The sequence below is a fragment of the Syngnathus floridae genome, chromosome 8 (assembly GCF_059516105.1).
Source record: "Syngnathus floridae isolate MCC-2025c chromosome 8, RoL_Sflo_1.0, whole genome shotgun sequence".
In the NCBI taxonomy this organism is placed as follows: Eukaryota; Metazoa; Chordata; class Actinopteri; order Syngnathiformes; family Syngnathidae; genus Syngnathus; species Syngnathus floridae.
Genome location: NC_142420.1, coordinates 5,073,372 through 5,088,990, shown reverse-complemented (window position 1 = coordinate 5,088,990; position 15,619 = coordinate 5,073,372). Strand labels below are relative to the sequence as shown.

Genomic DNA, 15,619 nt, shown 5'->3' with positions numbered 1-15,619 from the left:
ACGGTAAAACAATGTCCATATCCTTTGCTCCACATAAACTATTTGAGTTTGAGTTTTCCCGTGCAAAATAAACCGTCTTTGTTGAATCAAGTGTTTAAAAATAGCACAAAACAATGACGAATGGTGTGACATTTAGACGTGGATATTAAACCGAGACACCTGCCTCGTTCCTGGGTCCACATGGTTGCTGGAAAGCAAGAGAAAAGGGGAAATCAATTATACAGTGAGCTACCAACATCTAGTGGTTGAAAAGATAAATACAAGCACTTTCTTTTAAATTAAAGAAATTAATCATCCAATAAATCTACTTTTTTTTGCTACTTAAAATAGTATTTAAAAATGAAGACATGCATTCAGATTAGTAACAGAACTAAGAGTTATTTCAAAAATATAATTTTCCATCTATATATCTATTAATTTTTTGTTTCCGTGCATGCGCGTCTGTGCGTGCGTGTTATTCATTCACCGTTATAAACTATCTTAGAAACGCGGACAAAACGACAACACGCCCATTCAGTCATATGGTCACGTCCGATTGGCTGTAATTGGTGGATGTCTTATCAAGCCTGCTTGGATGAGGAAGCCGGTGACTATGCTCCTCCCTTTCTCTCCTTCCTCCAAACTGTCGCAATCACTCCCGACTCGGGAAAATTGTGCGAATTATAGTCATCTTCATCCCTTTAACCTGCAAAATAAGGTAAGAATATGCAGACAGCATTTGCCGTTCTGTCTTCGTGTCAGATTGTCAAGCTGCAGGAAAGACGGTGTCGTCACTTGCATTATTCGCTTCTGTTATTCAAGCAAACCAAGTAAAGCTAATGTGGCTCTTTGATTATTGTACAAGGATGAAAATGAATACATTGTCTTTCTGAATTGACATATAGTGTGGTGCAAGGTTCTTGTTAGTTTTGTCGATTTTTTGTTTTTAATGCGGTTATTATCCATTATTATGTGCTTATCTGATTTTACTTCCCGTTTGAGTGTCCCACTTGTCAGATCATGTTAGGGAATTGCGTAACTTTCACAAATGAGCCTGTTATCCATTAAAAAGCTGCAACTATTGTGGAAAAGTTCAAAGGAACAGATGTTGACAATTCCCATTTATGCAATACATTGGATTATCTTTTACTTTGAAAATCCAGAAGTCTGGAAAAAAAATAATTTCATATGCTGCAGTGGCTCATTTTATTTTGCAGTGGGGTTTAATGCTGAGTCACTAGTGTGGCGACACTTCTGTCAAACTTTCTATAAACCCATTCATGAGACCATCGCCCCTCCCACTCACTGTTCCAACCAGGGGCGGAGCAACCTGGTGGCCAGGGGCGTTCCTGTACCTTGATGTGAGAGAGTTGAGGTTTCTGGGTTCATATGATTATAAATTTGAAAGCATGAAAGAGAGCCACTTGCTGCGTGCAATGTTTTGTTATGAGGGCTTACAGAACTCTTTTGAAACATAAGCCTGTCGCAATCACAAACTGTCTCTTTAGCATTTGCATTCATCCTCTTTTGACAGTTGAGGCATCAGAAGTGCCCTAAAATATTCTCTGCGACGTGGCAGGGGGCAGAGGGGGTTGGGAAGGCTGACGAACCTCTTAAATTTTATGCCCCTGCTAGGCAAAGAGAATGCCCCTTTAACATTTGCATTCATTGCTTGTTGCATACTCAAGCCTCAACTAAGTTTTCACGTGTGTGCATTTTGTGAAGCTCCTAATTCTTTCATTTTATCATCTAAGGCATGCTAGTCTTTTTATCTTTTATCTGATCATGCAGAATTCCCACTGGTAGACCCGGTTTATACTAATTTGAATATTTATATAGGGGCGTGGCGAGGGAGGAGCCTGATACTTAAATTAATTTAGATGTACAAAAGGAATATGCTTCTTGCATACTCACAGATCCATGAATCTTGTTTTATTTTATTTTTTGTGCATGCAATGATTTTTTTTAACTTGGTTCTAACTCTTGTAATTCTATGCATGTTTGCAGGAAAAACAATGGCTTCCAAAATCAAGGCCGGTTCTGTGGTGGAGATGCAGGGTGACGAAATGACCCGGGTCATCTGGGAGCTCATCAAGGAGAAGCTTATCTTCCCATACCTGGACCTTGACTTGCACAGGTAATAGCATCATAGTTATAGAAAATTAAGATAAAAGCCACTTGTAGTGTTTCCATTTAAGATTGCAGTATTCTTTTTTTGCACTCGAGAGTGGTAACGCTGACGTTTTTTTTTTTAATTGCTATTTATCTGATCAATCTGACCAAACTCAAAAGGCCAGGACAAACCCGAATGGCCAGTACAGGCCTGGACAGCAACCCCCAGCCCATTGTTAAACTCTTTATATGGTCTTGGAAGAACCTTACTTTAAGGTTGTAGAATGTTGATGGACTGGACTTTGTCTGCCACCCATCCTGCAACTTTTATCAACGTTTTGCTGAGTTTGCATAATCATTTAATCTCTTAGGTATCATAAAACATTTTTTTAAGGCTTTGCTCACACTTATTAGCCAAATAAATGAGAAAGCTGTTTATTGTCATACGAGCCACAATGGTTAATGGTTAGAGAAATTGTAAATACTGTCAGGAAAAAAAGGTCATTGTGTCATGTATGCACATTCCATGATGACTTTGTAACTCGTCAAGCTAACATTGCAAAGTTAAAAGATGTGGAAAAGATGCCTTTGCAATCCAGTGCACAAATACAACATACATGTCAAACCTGATCTTGTTGGCTGAAGTTTTCCTTCTGTCTGCTATGAGATGTTGAATCACAACAATCTTGGGGCTTGGGGTGGAGTAAGTCGGTGAAAGGTCACGGCTGTTCTCAAACAAAGCCTGTACACATATGTGCAACCAGAGTTAGGTGGGAGGTTAATGCCTTTTTTTCATGCAGCATTTTGGTTCGTGCACGAGAAACAATTAGCAGAGAAATGAGGCCACTTGCACAAATTTAGGTTATTGCCCTCAACACCTTTTGTTTGAATGTTCTTGACTGTCCTCCTTTTTTTTAAACTGTCACAGCCATTGTGCCTCAACACAGATGACTAATCACCTAGCTTCTGTGGCTAATATAATTGTAAGACAATAAAAACAATCGTTTTGTTTTTTTCGGCCAGTGCAAACAGTTGATTGTAACTACAACTGGTATATCATATGCTTTCATGAAATGAAAAAAAAACAGGGCTGCTTTTGTGAATTTGTTGCCCAAATTACAGATTGCGGACATTCATTGTGACCTGTGCAGACATATTTTCAGTTCTCAACCCAAACAAACAGTTTCTTAGTTATTACTGCAGCTCTGTGTGATTGGGGATTGTTTATCTGCATGCAGAACATTCCAAAAACTCAAAGAAACATTAGGGGCTTTGAAATTTCTTAAATTTGATTTCCAAAATTCTTGTGTCATGTGATCAAAAACATTTCTCTCATCATCTGCCTAGTTACGACCTCGGAATGGAGAACCGCGACGCTACGGACGACCGAGTGACAGTGGAGGCAGCCGAGGCGGTGCGGCGCTACAGCGTGGGCATTAAGTGCGCCACCATCACGCCGGATGAGAATCGTGTCGAGGAGTTCAAGCTGAAGAATATGTGGCGCTCCCCCAACGGGACCATTCGGAACATACTGGGCGGCACCGTCTTCAGGGAAGCTATCATCTGTCGGAACATTCCCCGCTTGGTTCCCGGCTGGGTCAAGCCCATCATCATCGGCAGGCATGCCCATGGCGATCAGGTAGCTTTTTTGTGAGTGAGTGAGTGAGTGAGTGAGTGAGTGAGTGAGTGAGTGAGTGAGTGAGTGAGTGAGTGAGTGAGTGAGTGAGTGAGTGAATGAGTGAGTTAAGATGAATTAATTAATAAAAAATTTACATATATAAGAAAGTCCATATAGATAGATAGATAGATAGATAGATAGATAGATAGATAGATAGATAGATAGATAGATAGATAGATAGATAGATAGATAGATAGATAGATAGATAGATAGATAGATAGATAGATAGATAGCAATGGGCAACTAGATAAGTGATCTGGCGTGATTTCCAGATTTTTTTTTTTTTTTTTAATTACACACTTTGTATTACAGTGTCAAACAGCACACTGCATTGTCAACAAAAGGTCTTTTCTGACCTATTGATAGAATTAGAGAAGATGATTCCAAGTTGTTCCAGCATTGACCGTGAAGAATTGTGGAGAGGTAAACCTTCTCCGTTTCTGTTAATGCATAACAAGCTGTTTACTGTCTCTCCAACCAATTTGTGGTCACCTCAGACATTACTCTGTCGTCAGGAGATGTACTGTAAAAAGCTAACCATTCATAAGCTGCCCTTTAGACTATCATGTTCTGGCCTGTAGGCCAAAGTCAACAGCGTTCTGGCCCCAGAGCAAGAACTATTATATCTAGGTGAAGTGTCATGCAGCGAAAAGTTGCGTAATGTCTATGAAAAGCTCTGCTCCATCAGACTTTGACAGCCCCACTTCATTACTATAAATGTTACTCTCTTTGGGTCACGTATTTCTAAAGTATTCAAAATTCCATCAATGTGTTCCCCTACAGTACAAAGCCACCGACTTTGTGGTCCCCGGGCCGGGCAAAGTGGAGATGATCTACACGCCCGCATGCGGAGAGCAGGTCAAGTTCGTTGTCCACAATTTTGAAGGTATGCAAAGAGCATCTGACAACACTTTCCGATTGCATATTTAAGGGCAAAAATAAATGTAAGTTATGCTAATTATGGAAGCGTTACGCCGGGAGATTAAGTGTGTTTTGTAGCCTGGCTTAGTTGTATTGTAAAATAACTGCACATCTGCAATGTGTGTATTTGTGTGTAGGCACGGGCGGCGTGGCGCTGGGCATGTACAATACAGACAAATCCATCAGGGATTTTGCTCACAGCTCCTTCCAAATGGCTCTGGTGAAATGCTGGCCTCTCTACCTCAGCACCAAGAATACCATCTTGAAGAAGTATGATGGGCGATTCAAAGATATTTTCCAGGAGATCTATGAGAAGTATGCACGCATGCACACACATAGCCTGGAACAGATCAATTTACATAATTTCTTCTAGGAAAAAATATTTAGACTATGCACTCACGCCTACTTAAATTTGCTCGACAGGGAATACCGAGCTAAGTTTGAGGCCAAAGGTATCTGGTACGAGCACCGTCTGATTGACGACATGGTGGCCCAGGCCATGAAGTCAGATGGAGGCTTCATTTGGGCCTGCAAGAACTACGACGGAGATGTACAATCTGACTCAGTGGCTCAAGGTTGCTACAGTTACACTCCTCTGTTTTTGATTGATCGTCCTTCATTCAAATGTCTCAACCAATCAAACCATTCAGACTTGCAAATATTCACAAAATGTATCTGATACAAATCTGCACATTTGAGATACGAGTTTGTTCAAATAAGGTCTTGTTGGTTTGTAAAAAAACAAACCGAACACATGCATTATCGGGTCTTTCTCGCTTCTAGGCTACGGCTCGCTGGGTATGATGACCAGTGTGCTGATCTGTCCTGACGGACGGACCGTGGAGTCAGAAGCAGCGCACGGCACCGTGACGCGCCATTACAGGCAACACCAGCAGGGAAAAGAAACCTCCACCAACCCCATTGGTAGTTAACAACAGCGATGAAACAAGCGTGCATGTTTTCTGAGAAAATAATTTTAGCATATTGTTCCTTGCAGCCTCCATCTTTGCGTGGACTCGGGGTCTCCTCCATCGGGCCAAGCTAGATAGCAACGTGGAGCTGCGCGTCTTCTCGGAAGCCTTAGAGGCGGTTTGCGTTGAGACCATTGAGGCGGGCTTCATGACCAAGGATTTGGCCATCTGCATCAAGGGACTGCCAAAGTTAGTCTTGTTCAAAATATTTCATCTTTAGCAGCGTGTTCTCTAAATGGACAGATGGATAGATGGAAATTTCAAATACCGTATTTTCCGCACTATAAGGCGCACCGGATTATAAGGCGCACCTTCAATGAATGGCCCATTTTAAAACTTTGTCCATATATAAGATATATAAATTTTGCCCGCGGGCCGGACTTTGGACACGCCTGCTGTAGTGGCTCAATATTGGTCCATATATAAGGCGCACCTGATTATAAGGCTCACTGTCGGCTTTTGAGAAAATTGGAGAGTTTTAGGTGCGCCTTATAGTGCGGAAAATACGGTACTATCCTAATTTTGACAAAAGGGATGGAAAATGTAACTTTTTTTTTCCACTTTTCCCTCAAATCTTTCTCCGCTTGCAGCGTGACACGCGCTGACTACCTGAACACCTTTGAGTTTCTGGACAAGCTGGCAGAGAACCTGAAGGCCAAGCTGGCAAATCAACCCAAGCTGTGATGCACATACACACTAACACTGCTGCTGCCGGAGGCCCAGCACACATCTCCAGCAGGCCTTTGGACTAAAATTCATCACTTCAAACAGGAACTACAAGTGGACTGCTCTGTATTAAAATGAAGTACTAACACACAAAAACATTGTTTCACTATCAAATGTAAAACATGTACACGGTAACTCCAAATTTTGTGAGTTGTGTTTGTTTTTTAATCAGAAAAATAACAAAATAAGCTATTTTTGTGTTTTGGACAAAGTAAAACAAAAAGTCAAGCTTTTTATTGCGCAGTGTTGACCGATAAGCTCAAAACAAATTGACTATTAATAATTCAAATGAATAATATGAACGTATTTTAATGTTTGACCTCTATAGTTTAACTCATTTTTACATTTAGGAAAGTATTTGTTTTACTTTCAGTGTTGTCTGTTTGCGTCTTTGCAACATCCTACCATAGAACCTCATTAAAATGTCCATCAAAACTTTCATTTTGTCATTTTCTTTAACTGAATTATTTCCATGTAATTGTGAATCAGGTGAAAAACTCAATGTGTCATTTAATTATTATTTCACTTTGCTTACTGTGGCATTAAAAAACCTGCTTGAATTGGTCAGAAGGAAGAAGAGGAGCATCACACTAGCGAGACGAGGTAAAAAGCAGCACTCTTCAAGCATTCAAACTATTTGTAATCGTCACCTTCCACAATGTGTTCAATGTTTCAAGGCAACTTTGGCTGAAGCCAGGGGGAGACATTTCAAGGACCTGTCTTGCTTCAAGAGGAAAAAAGTAGTTTTTTAATTGCCAGTTATGAGGCCCTAACTGATCTTTTTTTTTTTTTCAAAAGCATCTATAAAAAAGTACATCAAAGCACTTTAATATCATAAGCGATTCACCATACTTCTAACATAATTGGCACCTAGCTGCCACAAGATGGCGACAAAAGACTCCCGTTCTGCAAAGAAATTCCTCAACTCATTTTATTGAGCTTGTTTGCAAAAATGTTTTCCTACACTTAGTGTAAATGCAATAATGTTGAAATAATCCCCATCAATGATGAAAGGGAAAGAATCCCACCTGGGAAGCTTCCACAATTTGTGTTCTTTGTTCTGAAAAATGTTTTACAGACATTTATTAGACTACGATGATGGCTGATGTAGTTGGCAGGATGCCACAAGCAGGAAACACATGTGACTGCGCCATAGACACGGTGACTGATGGCATGCCAAAAGTTACAAACTCAGCAATGCACTTTGTAAATCTGTCTAAGACTGAGGGGAGGTCACATGACTCAGTAGGAAATAGACGGCTACGGGAATGAGAAAGGTAATGATTTTGTGGGGCTACAGGAAGACAGCAGGCTCACGTCCCGCTCCCATGCTCCATTTGGCTTTGTCCACCATCTTGTCTCATACACATGTACACACGTGCACACACACGTGCACACACACACACAGTCGTCTCAGAAAGAACACATTCAAAGGTTAGAAGGCCAAATGTTTGTGTGTGTGTTTGCGTGAGAGTGTCTGTGTATGGGTGTATGTACATAGCTCACAGAGGGATGTTGTTATGACAGCTAAAGACTAACAACTTGATAACGACCTTGTAAAAACACACGCACGCATATCTACACATTTGTCTGAAATTGTTCAAACTAATGATGTTTTGCAAGACTGAGTGGGAATCTTCACATGACCAATCCCAGAATTTTTGTAAAAACACCCTGACTTGTTTTAGGTGGGTGAAACCGCAATTTCAAATATCCACATCCATCCATTTTCTGTACCCCTTGTCCCCACGGGGGTCACCGGCGTGCTGGAGCCTATCCCATCCGTCAGTAGGCGGGGGACACCCTGAACCGGTTGCCAGCCAATCGCAGGGCACACAGAGACGAACAACCATCTGCACTCGCACGCACACCTAGGGGCAATTTGGAGTGCTCAATCAGCCTACCATGCAAGTTTTTGCTATGTGAGAGGAAACCGGAGTGCCGATGCAGGCACGGGGAGAACATGCAAACTCCACATACGGAGAGCCGGAGGTGGAATCAAACTCGCACCCTCTCAACTGTGAGGCGGACGTGCTAACCAGTGCCGCCTATCCACATCAATTTGCTCTTCAAGTTTATCGTATCTGCTTTTCGAACAACAGGCTGTATCAAATGCTCACACAGGCCCGGTATGACCCATGGGCCGACTATTAGACATCAATGATCTTGTGATCTTGTATTTGGTGTCTTGTCTGCAAGCATGAATGAGTCACAATATTTAACACGGATTTGAATTTTCATAGAGGGTCAGCAGCATGACTCAACATCTTCGTCTCATATTTGCGGCTCTTAATTGAATCAGCGTGTGCAGCTGGAAGTAGGATAGTTCCACCCAAATACGTACGTAGCTGATACCCCCCTTTTTTTGTTTTCATGCGAGTAATATTATAAAGAAACCACTGGGAGTTGGATTTAAGATTACACTTTAATGACTTCTGTTGCACTTCATCCAAATATCCCATTGAGTGCACAAACAAAATATTTTCTAGACTTTGACAACTTCCTCATGTTGGGTGCTTTTTGATGGAAAATGCTTGTCATTGTTTTGTATTCCTTTGTTGATCCCAAATCTCAAGCTTTTGAATATATTGGGAAGATGCTTCATATGAAGCTTTGTGTTAAGTTTACACAAATTAAGAGCAAGAAATTAAAAGACCTCATTGAGTATCACGTTTATTCAAAGTGTATATTTAACATTTAAGAGGTCTCCTAGGAATGCGCAATTGAAACTGGGGGATCAAGTTTTGATCGCTGCAGAATCAAGATTGAAATCCACACTATTCCTCTGCGGATTCCCAATTTACCGTACTTTCCGGACTATAAGGCGCACCTAAAAACCTCCAATTTTCTCAAAAGCCAACAGTGCGCCTTATAATCAGGTGCGCCTTATATATGGACCAATATTGAGCCACTACAGCAGGCGTGTCCAAAGCCCAGCCCGCGGGCCAAATGTATATATCTTATATATGGACAAAGTTTTAAAATGGGTCATTCATTGAAGGTGCGCCTTCTAATCCGGTGCGCCTTATAGTGCAGAAAATACGGTAATTAACGTGGAAGAATTAGTGTCACTAAATGTTCCGAACTCCAATTTGCATGCAAAAGTCATACCGACCAGGAAACGTTGCCCTCGGTGTGGTTCATGGCGTGCCGTTCGTAACCTCAGAACCTTGTATTTCTAGAACATCATAAACTGAGAACTGCTTAAATTTATTTGACAATAAAAATATAATGCTGCACATTCAATTTCATAAAAAGTACAAAACCAAAAACACAAAGCAAAGCCCATGTTTTGTTATTCACTGACAGATGTTAATGATTCCAACAATACCATAAAGCACCACTGGTGAGCGCAGTTAATTATTTTTATCATTTGCATGAGCATTAGGAATGTTAAAAATATTCTCCCAAAATGATGTGTGTAATTAATGAGCGTGTTATGATGACAAACTGTTTAATCATGAAGTAGGCTAATTTTATTACTGTTGTTCCTATGGGAAAAATTGAGTTGTCAATCAATCACTGAGTGTACTCACAGTACCACAAAAGAAAGAACATGTTGATGCTTATAGAGCGCCAAATCTTCTTTATAATCTTTCTAGATGAAATACTGTTATGCTCCCAAATTTTCTGAGCAGATTTCAAACAAATATGTCAAAGGGGTAAAAAAAAAAAAAAAAAAATCAAATAATAATGGTGTTTTTGTTGGCGTTTGTGTTTTCATGCCGCGTGACAACATGACATTATTGCGACGGTGGCGACGCACCCTCTGGGATTCCCCTGACTTTAACAGTCCACACGGGCCAACACACATTGCATTGATGCTTGTTTTCGTGTTGATGTCGGGCCCTCGACGACCACTGACGTGTGGTGCTGCTGCACTGCTTTTGCTTGCCGGCTTGTTCCTGTACTGTACCTGCCTCTTGTTCTCCGCCTATTCCCGTCGGACTGAACCGACCCTTCCCTCCCCTTTTCTCATCTCTCAGGATGGGAAACATTCCAACACTTTGTGTGTATGTCTGGGATTAGAAACATGTGCTGGAAAGGCCAAAGAAGGTCGTCTCGTCTGATAGTTTGTGCCTTTACCAAAAGCCATCTGCTAATACGTTTTTTGGCAAATGGTGTTACTGTACAGGATGATGAAACAATGACATGATTGGATAAGCTTTGATATGAAAGCCAAGTGGATGCACTAACTTTGGGGGAAATCCTAGGTAGGCTGACCCTATTTGGGGTTTTGAAAAAAAGAGAACTTCAGACTGACCTTAAGCAAAAGACAAAACATTTTTCATCAAATACCATCATGTGAGAATTTGTTCTGTCTTCCAAGGTAGGGGGAATCTGATGTTGAAAAAAATTCTCTCGACACTAACCAATATCAATCATTACCTAAGAGTGTGGTTACAATTTCAAACAGACCCTAGTCAGGGTCAAATCCAGGTGAGACCCTAATTTAATGTCTTGGTCTGACATCTTAATCTACACATATTTGAGCACGAGCGGTGGAACAACACTGTGCAAGCCATACGAAATATATTTTAAAGTATGTCTCCAGCACTGTTGTATTGACTTGATCCATTCTCCATGACGGTCCAGAAAATCCCATCAGCCTTTCCTTGGAGTTCTTTGGCTCTTGGATGCACCCAATGTCACTCTGCCCACGTCTGTCGGTGCAGCGGCAACAAAAACCACAGAAATGTCCGCCAAGAAAAACAGCCCGTCCCAACCGTGTCAACTTGACTTTTTTGACGTTTTGTGTTTATAGTGGCCTAATCTGCTGCATTAGAGCCTGTTAATGATACTGTGGCGGGGAAGTCAGAGGCAGAGAAACAGAAAACTGACATTTATGCTGATTATTTGGGAAACGCAGCGGAACGCCCCGCAAAGTTAAAAAATTTGGACTTCAACCGAAATTTTCTTTACAAACGGAAGTTTGTCAAAGTTTATGCCCCCTTAATCCAATCCGGATTCAACATCCTTCCTTAATTTAATATCGCTGACAAATATAAACTGAAAGATTTCCGTCCTTGGTGAGGAGGTGCATTGTAGGGGGAGCTGTGGTTGATGGTCACCCTCTGCACACCACCGCTTCTTAAATCACTTGAGCAAAGTTCATTGGAAGCAAGATGCCAGTAGATGGAACCAAAACAATACTTTGATATTAGACACGGCTTTTGGCTCCACCCCTTAATAAAAATCAATGAAGAGTGGAATGAGTGACTCATCAATATGCGGGGGAACATTTCACATTATCATAATAAATGTGGGATGGTTAAAATGATTGAAAAATGATTTTTATATGGGTTCTATATATCATGGATTTGTCTCCTATTGTGGGGTCACTGTAGGCGTGGAGCCTACTTAATGCATTTTCCATGATTCACATTTGCTTTGAAATTCCCAATGTTTCCATACAATCAAGAACTGATGAACACGACGTAAGCCATTTACCATTTTGCAGCAAAACTAGTTGATTCCCCCCCTTTAAAAGAAGACCAAAATAGTTTGTTCCTTCACAGCAAAAGCGTCGTAGTGGCGGTTTGCTCTGTTTGCTTGTTGGGCAGGGTGTTAATCTGCAATGTGGTTACTTCTATATGTTATTCTAAGTTGAGGTTTTGGAGAGCTGGGAGACGGCCAAGGGGAACGGGATTGCTTGTGTTCCAGTGGGAGTCGACTGGTTTCTCAGAGCCTTCACGAGTTTGGATTGCAAAGGTTCTCAGCATTAATGCAACATTCTCTTCTTTGGATTGTAATATTTATCTTAGGTGTTTTAGATTTAGTGACATGAGTATTTATGACCAATATTTGGTGGGGCGCCAAACACTCATACAGCTTTCCAGGAAAACGATTTTGTTTTTATTACGGTCTTCTTAACATCTTAACATTCACTTTACCTCAAACCCTCCCACTAGATATAATCGTTTAAAACCCAGATATTCCCCCAACGTCCAGAAATTTCAGACATATCTCTCCAATAGAAAGCAATTCAATACCTTTTTCTATCCATACATACGTACCTCTCTATACATTACACTATACACAAGTGAAACGATTCCACGCTCTCACATCGATTAAATCACAACTGATATTCTTTCTGAATCAAATTGTTTTTCTTGTATGCGCATACGGTACATTGCAGACGACTCGTCATTTTCAAATGAAAAGCATATAATTCCTAAATGTATGATTTTTTTTTTTATTTGTAATTTTAATGTGGTGAAAGATACTTTTTGTGGGACATTTATTTATTTTTTTATTTATTTGTTTGTAATTTTAATGTGGCGAAACATTTTGTTGGACAGGTCACCACTGGAAAATGCTCACACTTACGTCACTTTAACACCACTACTACTATATGGTCCGGTTAAGACAACAAAAAAGCCTCCTTGCCCTGAAAGAAGAGAAACCTAAATCAGGATGCTTTTGACAGAGTAATCCTTTGTGGGAAAACATTTTGCCCACTTTTGGACATTGAGAAAAAAAAGGAAGATTTATTGCTGCTGGATAACATTAGCATGATTTGCGACATCGGTTCAATTGAGGAAAAAGAAAGAATTACGCAAACAAGTGAACCCATAAACATGGGTCAGCTCCTTCCTTATAAACATTCCGGCAAACAAACTCATTGACTCAATGCAGAGATTTTCCTTTTCGGACCTTGGCTGAAATGACCTGAGTTCGACCTGAAACCTGTGGTTGGCTTTGCTTGCCTTGTGTTGGCGTGCCTTGGGCACTTCATCAACTTCCTAATGCTTTCTCAGCACACTGCAGCAGGCTTCGTTTGAGCAGGGGCCAACTCACCATAATTACGTTCTTTCGAACTAAAAATCGCAGGTTTCTCAAACCTCTCTTGTCCCTCGAAGCACATTCATCTCATGCAATAAATCACAATTTATAAAATCTAATCCCCGTAGGTTTGTATAATTTGAAATTTGGTTAAAACTTGCAGAAAACAAAATACAAATGTAAAGTTGCACCAAATGTAAGAGCACTAATCCTCACTTCAGAACAAACTGTATATTTTGATTTTCCTTTTTTGGCGTACAATAGGTAACCTTGCTTCTTGTGTATCTTGTTTTCTTAGCAATCGTTGTTCAGGCTGATCTTTCTTTTGGAGTAAAAAGAGCCAAAGAAAAAGCAAGACTTGTGTAAAGTTGCTGATATGTGATATGCTTATTTCTCAGTGGATCATTACAAGTGGAGTTTGCGGTGTGAAAACTGCTAGCGGGATTTGAATGGAGCCTCAATTTGCTTACCATCCCCCAAAATAATGTCTGACCAAAGCCAAGCTTCTCACTAACGTGTAAGAGCATGGTTTTGAAACGGCGTGTATCCAGCTGCAACAAAATACCACTCATAGTGCAAAGATAGTATTAGCACTGGAAAAAAAAAAAAAACAAAGATAGCCACGGTCACTTCTCTGATAGCATGACTTTTTCGTAATTTAGCACATTCCGAAGTGCAGGAGTTTGATTCTGGCTCTGGCCTACCTGTGTGGAGTTTGCATCTTCTCCTAATGCTTTCATGGGTTTCCTCCCACATTCCAAAAGCATGAATAATAGGTTAGTCGTGGACTCTAAAACTATCCTCAGGTGGGATCGTCAATGTGAATGTTTGTATGTACACGTGTGGCTTGCGGTTGGCTGGAAACTAGTACAGGGTATACCCCGCCTATTGCCCGAAGTCAGCTGGGATGGGTTTCAGCACGCCCGTGACCCTCGTGAGGATAAACGACAAGGGGAATGGATGGATGGATGGATGGATGGATGGATGGATGGATGGATGGATGGATGGATGGATGGATGGATGGATGGATGGATGGATGGATGGATGGATGGATGGATGGATGGATGGATGGATGGATGGATGGATGGATGGATGGATGGATGGATGGATGGATGGATGGATGGATGGATGGATGAATGGAAGCAATGAAAAAAAATCCGCCATGCTATATTTAAAGACCTCCCAGACCAACTTTATAGTATTAATAAAATGCCATTGCCATTTATGTTGTCAAAACCTTTTCTTCATATTTGCCAGATTCGGAACAATGCCCTCTGCTGGATTCCTTTCTAAAAGTTCATTCAATTGCAGCATGTGATTATCTAGTTGTTCTATTTTTAGTCCAACATGACAGTGGTTTGAGCCGCCGGCATCTGGAAGAAATATCAATTAGAAGATTAAGACAGTACAGCGGCGACATAAATGCTGGGGGAAAAAGTACACACAAAACCAGACGACGTGAGCAATCTGAATACAGACACTATCGCAGCACTCTGAAGGGGAACAACACCCACGGGGACTGAGACGAGGATTATCAGCACCCCGTTACTATTTGTTATGATTTGATCAAACGTCTGTGGGCTTTGTGAATCACACATGATGACGCCGACCACACCTTGGAAAAGGAGAGATGTTGACCTTAGATGCTTTTACACTCCCTGGGTGAGGTTACGTACATGACATGTGTGTGCGTGTGTGCGTCTCAGAGCAGGCCTTTCCTGGCTCCTCAGAGCGCGCACGTCGCTCCAAGTTCCACCAAAAGTGTTTGAGGTCGGAGACGCAACAGCGAGCATGACTCTGGCGTCACTTTTGAGCGTCGTCTTGTCCTCCTCCACCTCTTGTCGGCACCTCGGTGAAAAATAAGCCGTGACCAGAGAAGAGGAGGAGGCTGGACTGGCTGAACCCATTTGATGACTTGATAGATTTCATTTCCAGAAAAAAATGACATTTGATACACAGTAGGAACTGAAGTCTGCTTGAGGCCTCTGTTTGGGGAGGACTACCTCCGTTCAAACTTCTTTGTATTTTTTTTCTTATTAAGGCAAAAGATATGAGGAACGGATCAATTCCTTTGCGTTCTTAGCCAAACAACACAACACATAAATGGCCTTTTTTTTTTTTGCCTATATTCTGCTTCAAATCTCAAAGATCAAAAAATCAAGTGCCAATGCCAATTTGCCTTCAGTTTGCTTAACGCGGTCTAACAAATTCCCAAACATATTATAGTCGACTTCCCTCGGTATGAAAACAACAACAAGCACACGTGCGCCTGTCTACAAAACAGGGCGTGATATGTCTACTTTTATGTGTGCGATTGTGTGTCATTAATTCCCCTCATCCACACAAATGCACACACCATTGTGGTACCACTTTGAATCCAAATCTCTGCTTGTGTTAAATACACCCTCTCCACATAATGTCCGGATGGTTGGACAGAATTCCAAGA

The 15,619-nt window shown here is 41.1% G+C and overlaps 1 protein-coding gene across 1 annotated transcript; it reads left to right on the top strand.

Moving 5' to 3' along the window:
* The first annotated feature begins 537 nt into the window (after positions 1–537).
* idh1 (isocitrate dehydrogenase (NADP(+)) 1) lies at positions 538–6,826 on the top strand. Its single transcript, XM_088383609.1, has 9 exons — positions 538–697; positions 1,987–2,116; positions 3,439–3,730; positions 4,553–4,655; positions 4,828–5,005; positions 5,114–5,265; positions 5,474–5,614; positions 5,688–5,850; positions 6,252–6,826. Exons 2-9 carry the CDS (start codon positions 1,995–1,997, stop codon positions 6,343–6,345), a joined length of 1,245 nt encoding a protein of 414 aa, XP_088239735.1. The 5' UTR covers positions 538–697; positions 1,987–1,994; the 3' UTR covers positions 6,346–6,826.
* The last annotated feature ends 8,793 nt before the right edge of the window (positions 6,827–15,619 follow it).

Coding starts and splice junctions, on each gene's coding strand:
- idh1 (XM_088383609.1), top strand. CDS start 1,995: ATGGCTTCCAAAATCAAGGCCGGTTCTGTGGTGGAGATGCAGGGTGAC. Junction 4,656..4,827: donor CGTTGTCCACAATTTTGAAG/GTATGCAAAGAG, acceptor ATTTGTGTGTAG/GCACGGGCGGCGTGGCGCTG. Junction 5,006..5,113: donor TTCCAGGAGATCTATGAGAA/GTATGCACGCAT, acceptor TTTGCTCGACAG/GGAATACCGAGCTAAGTTTG.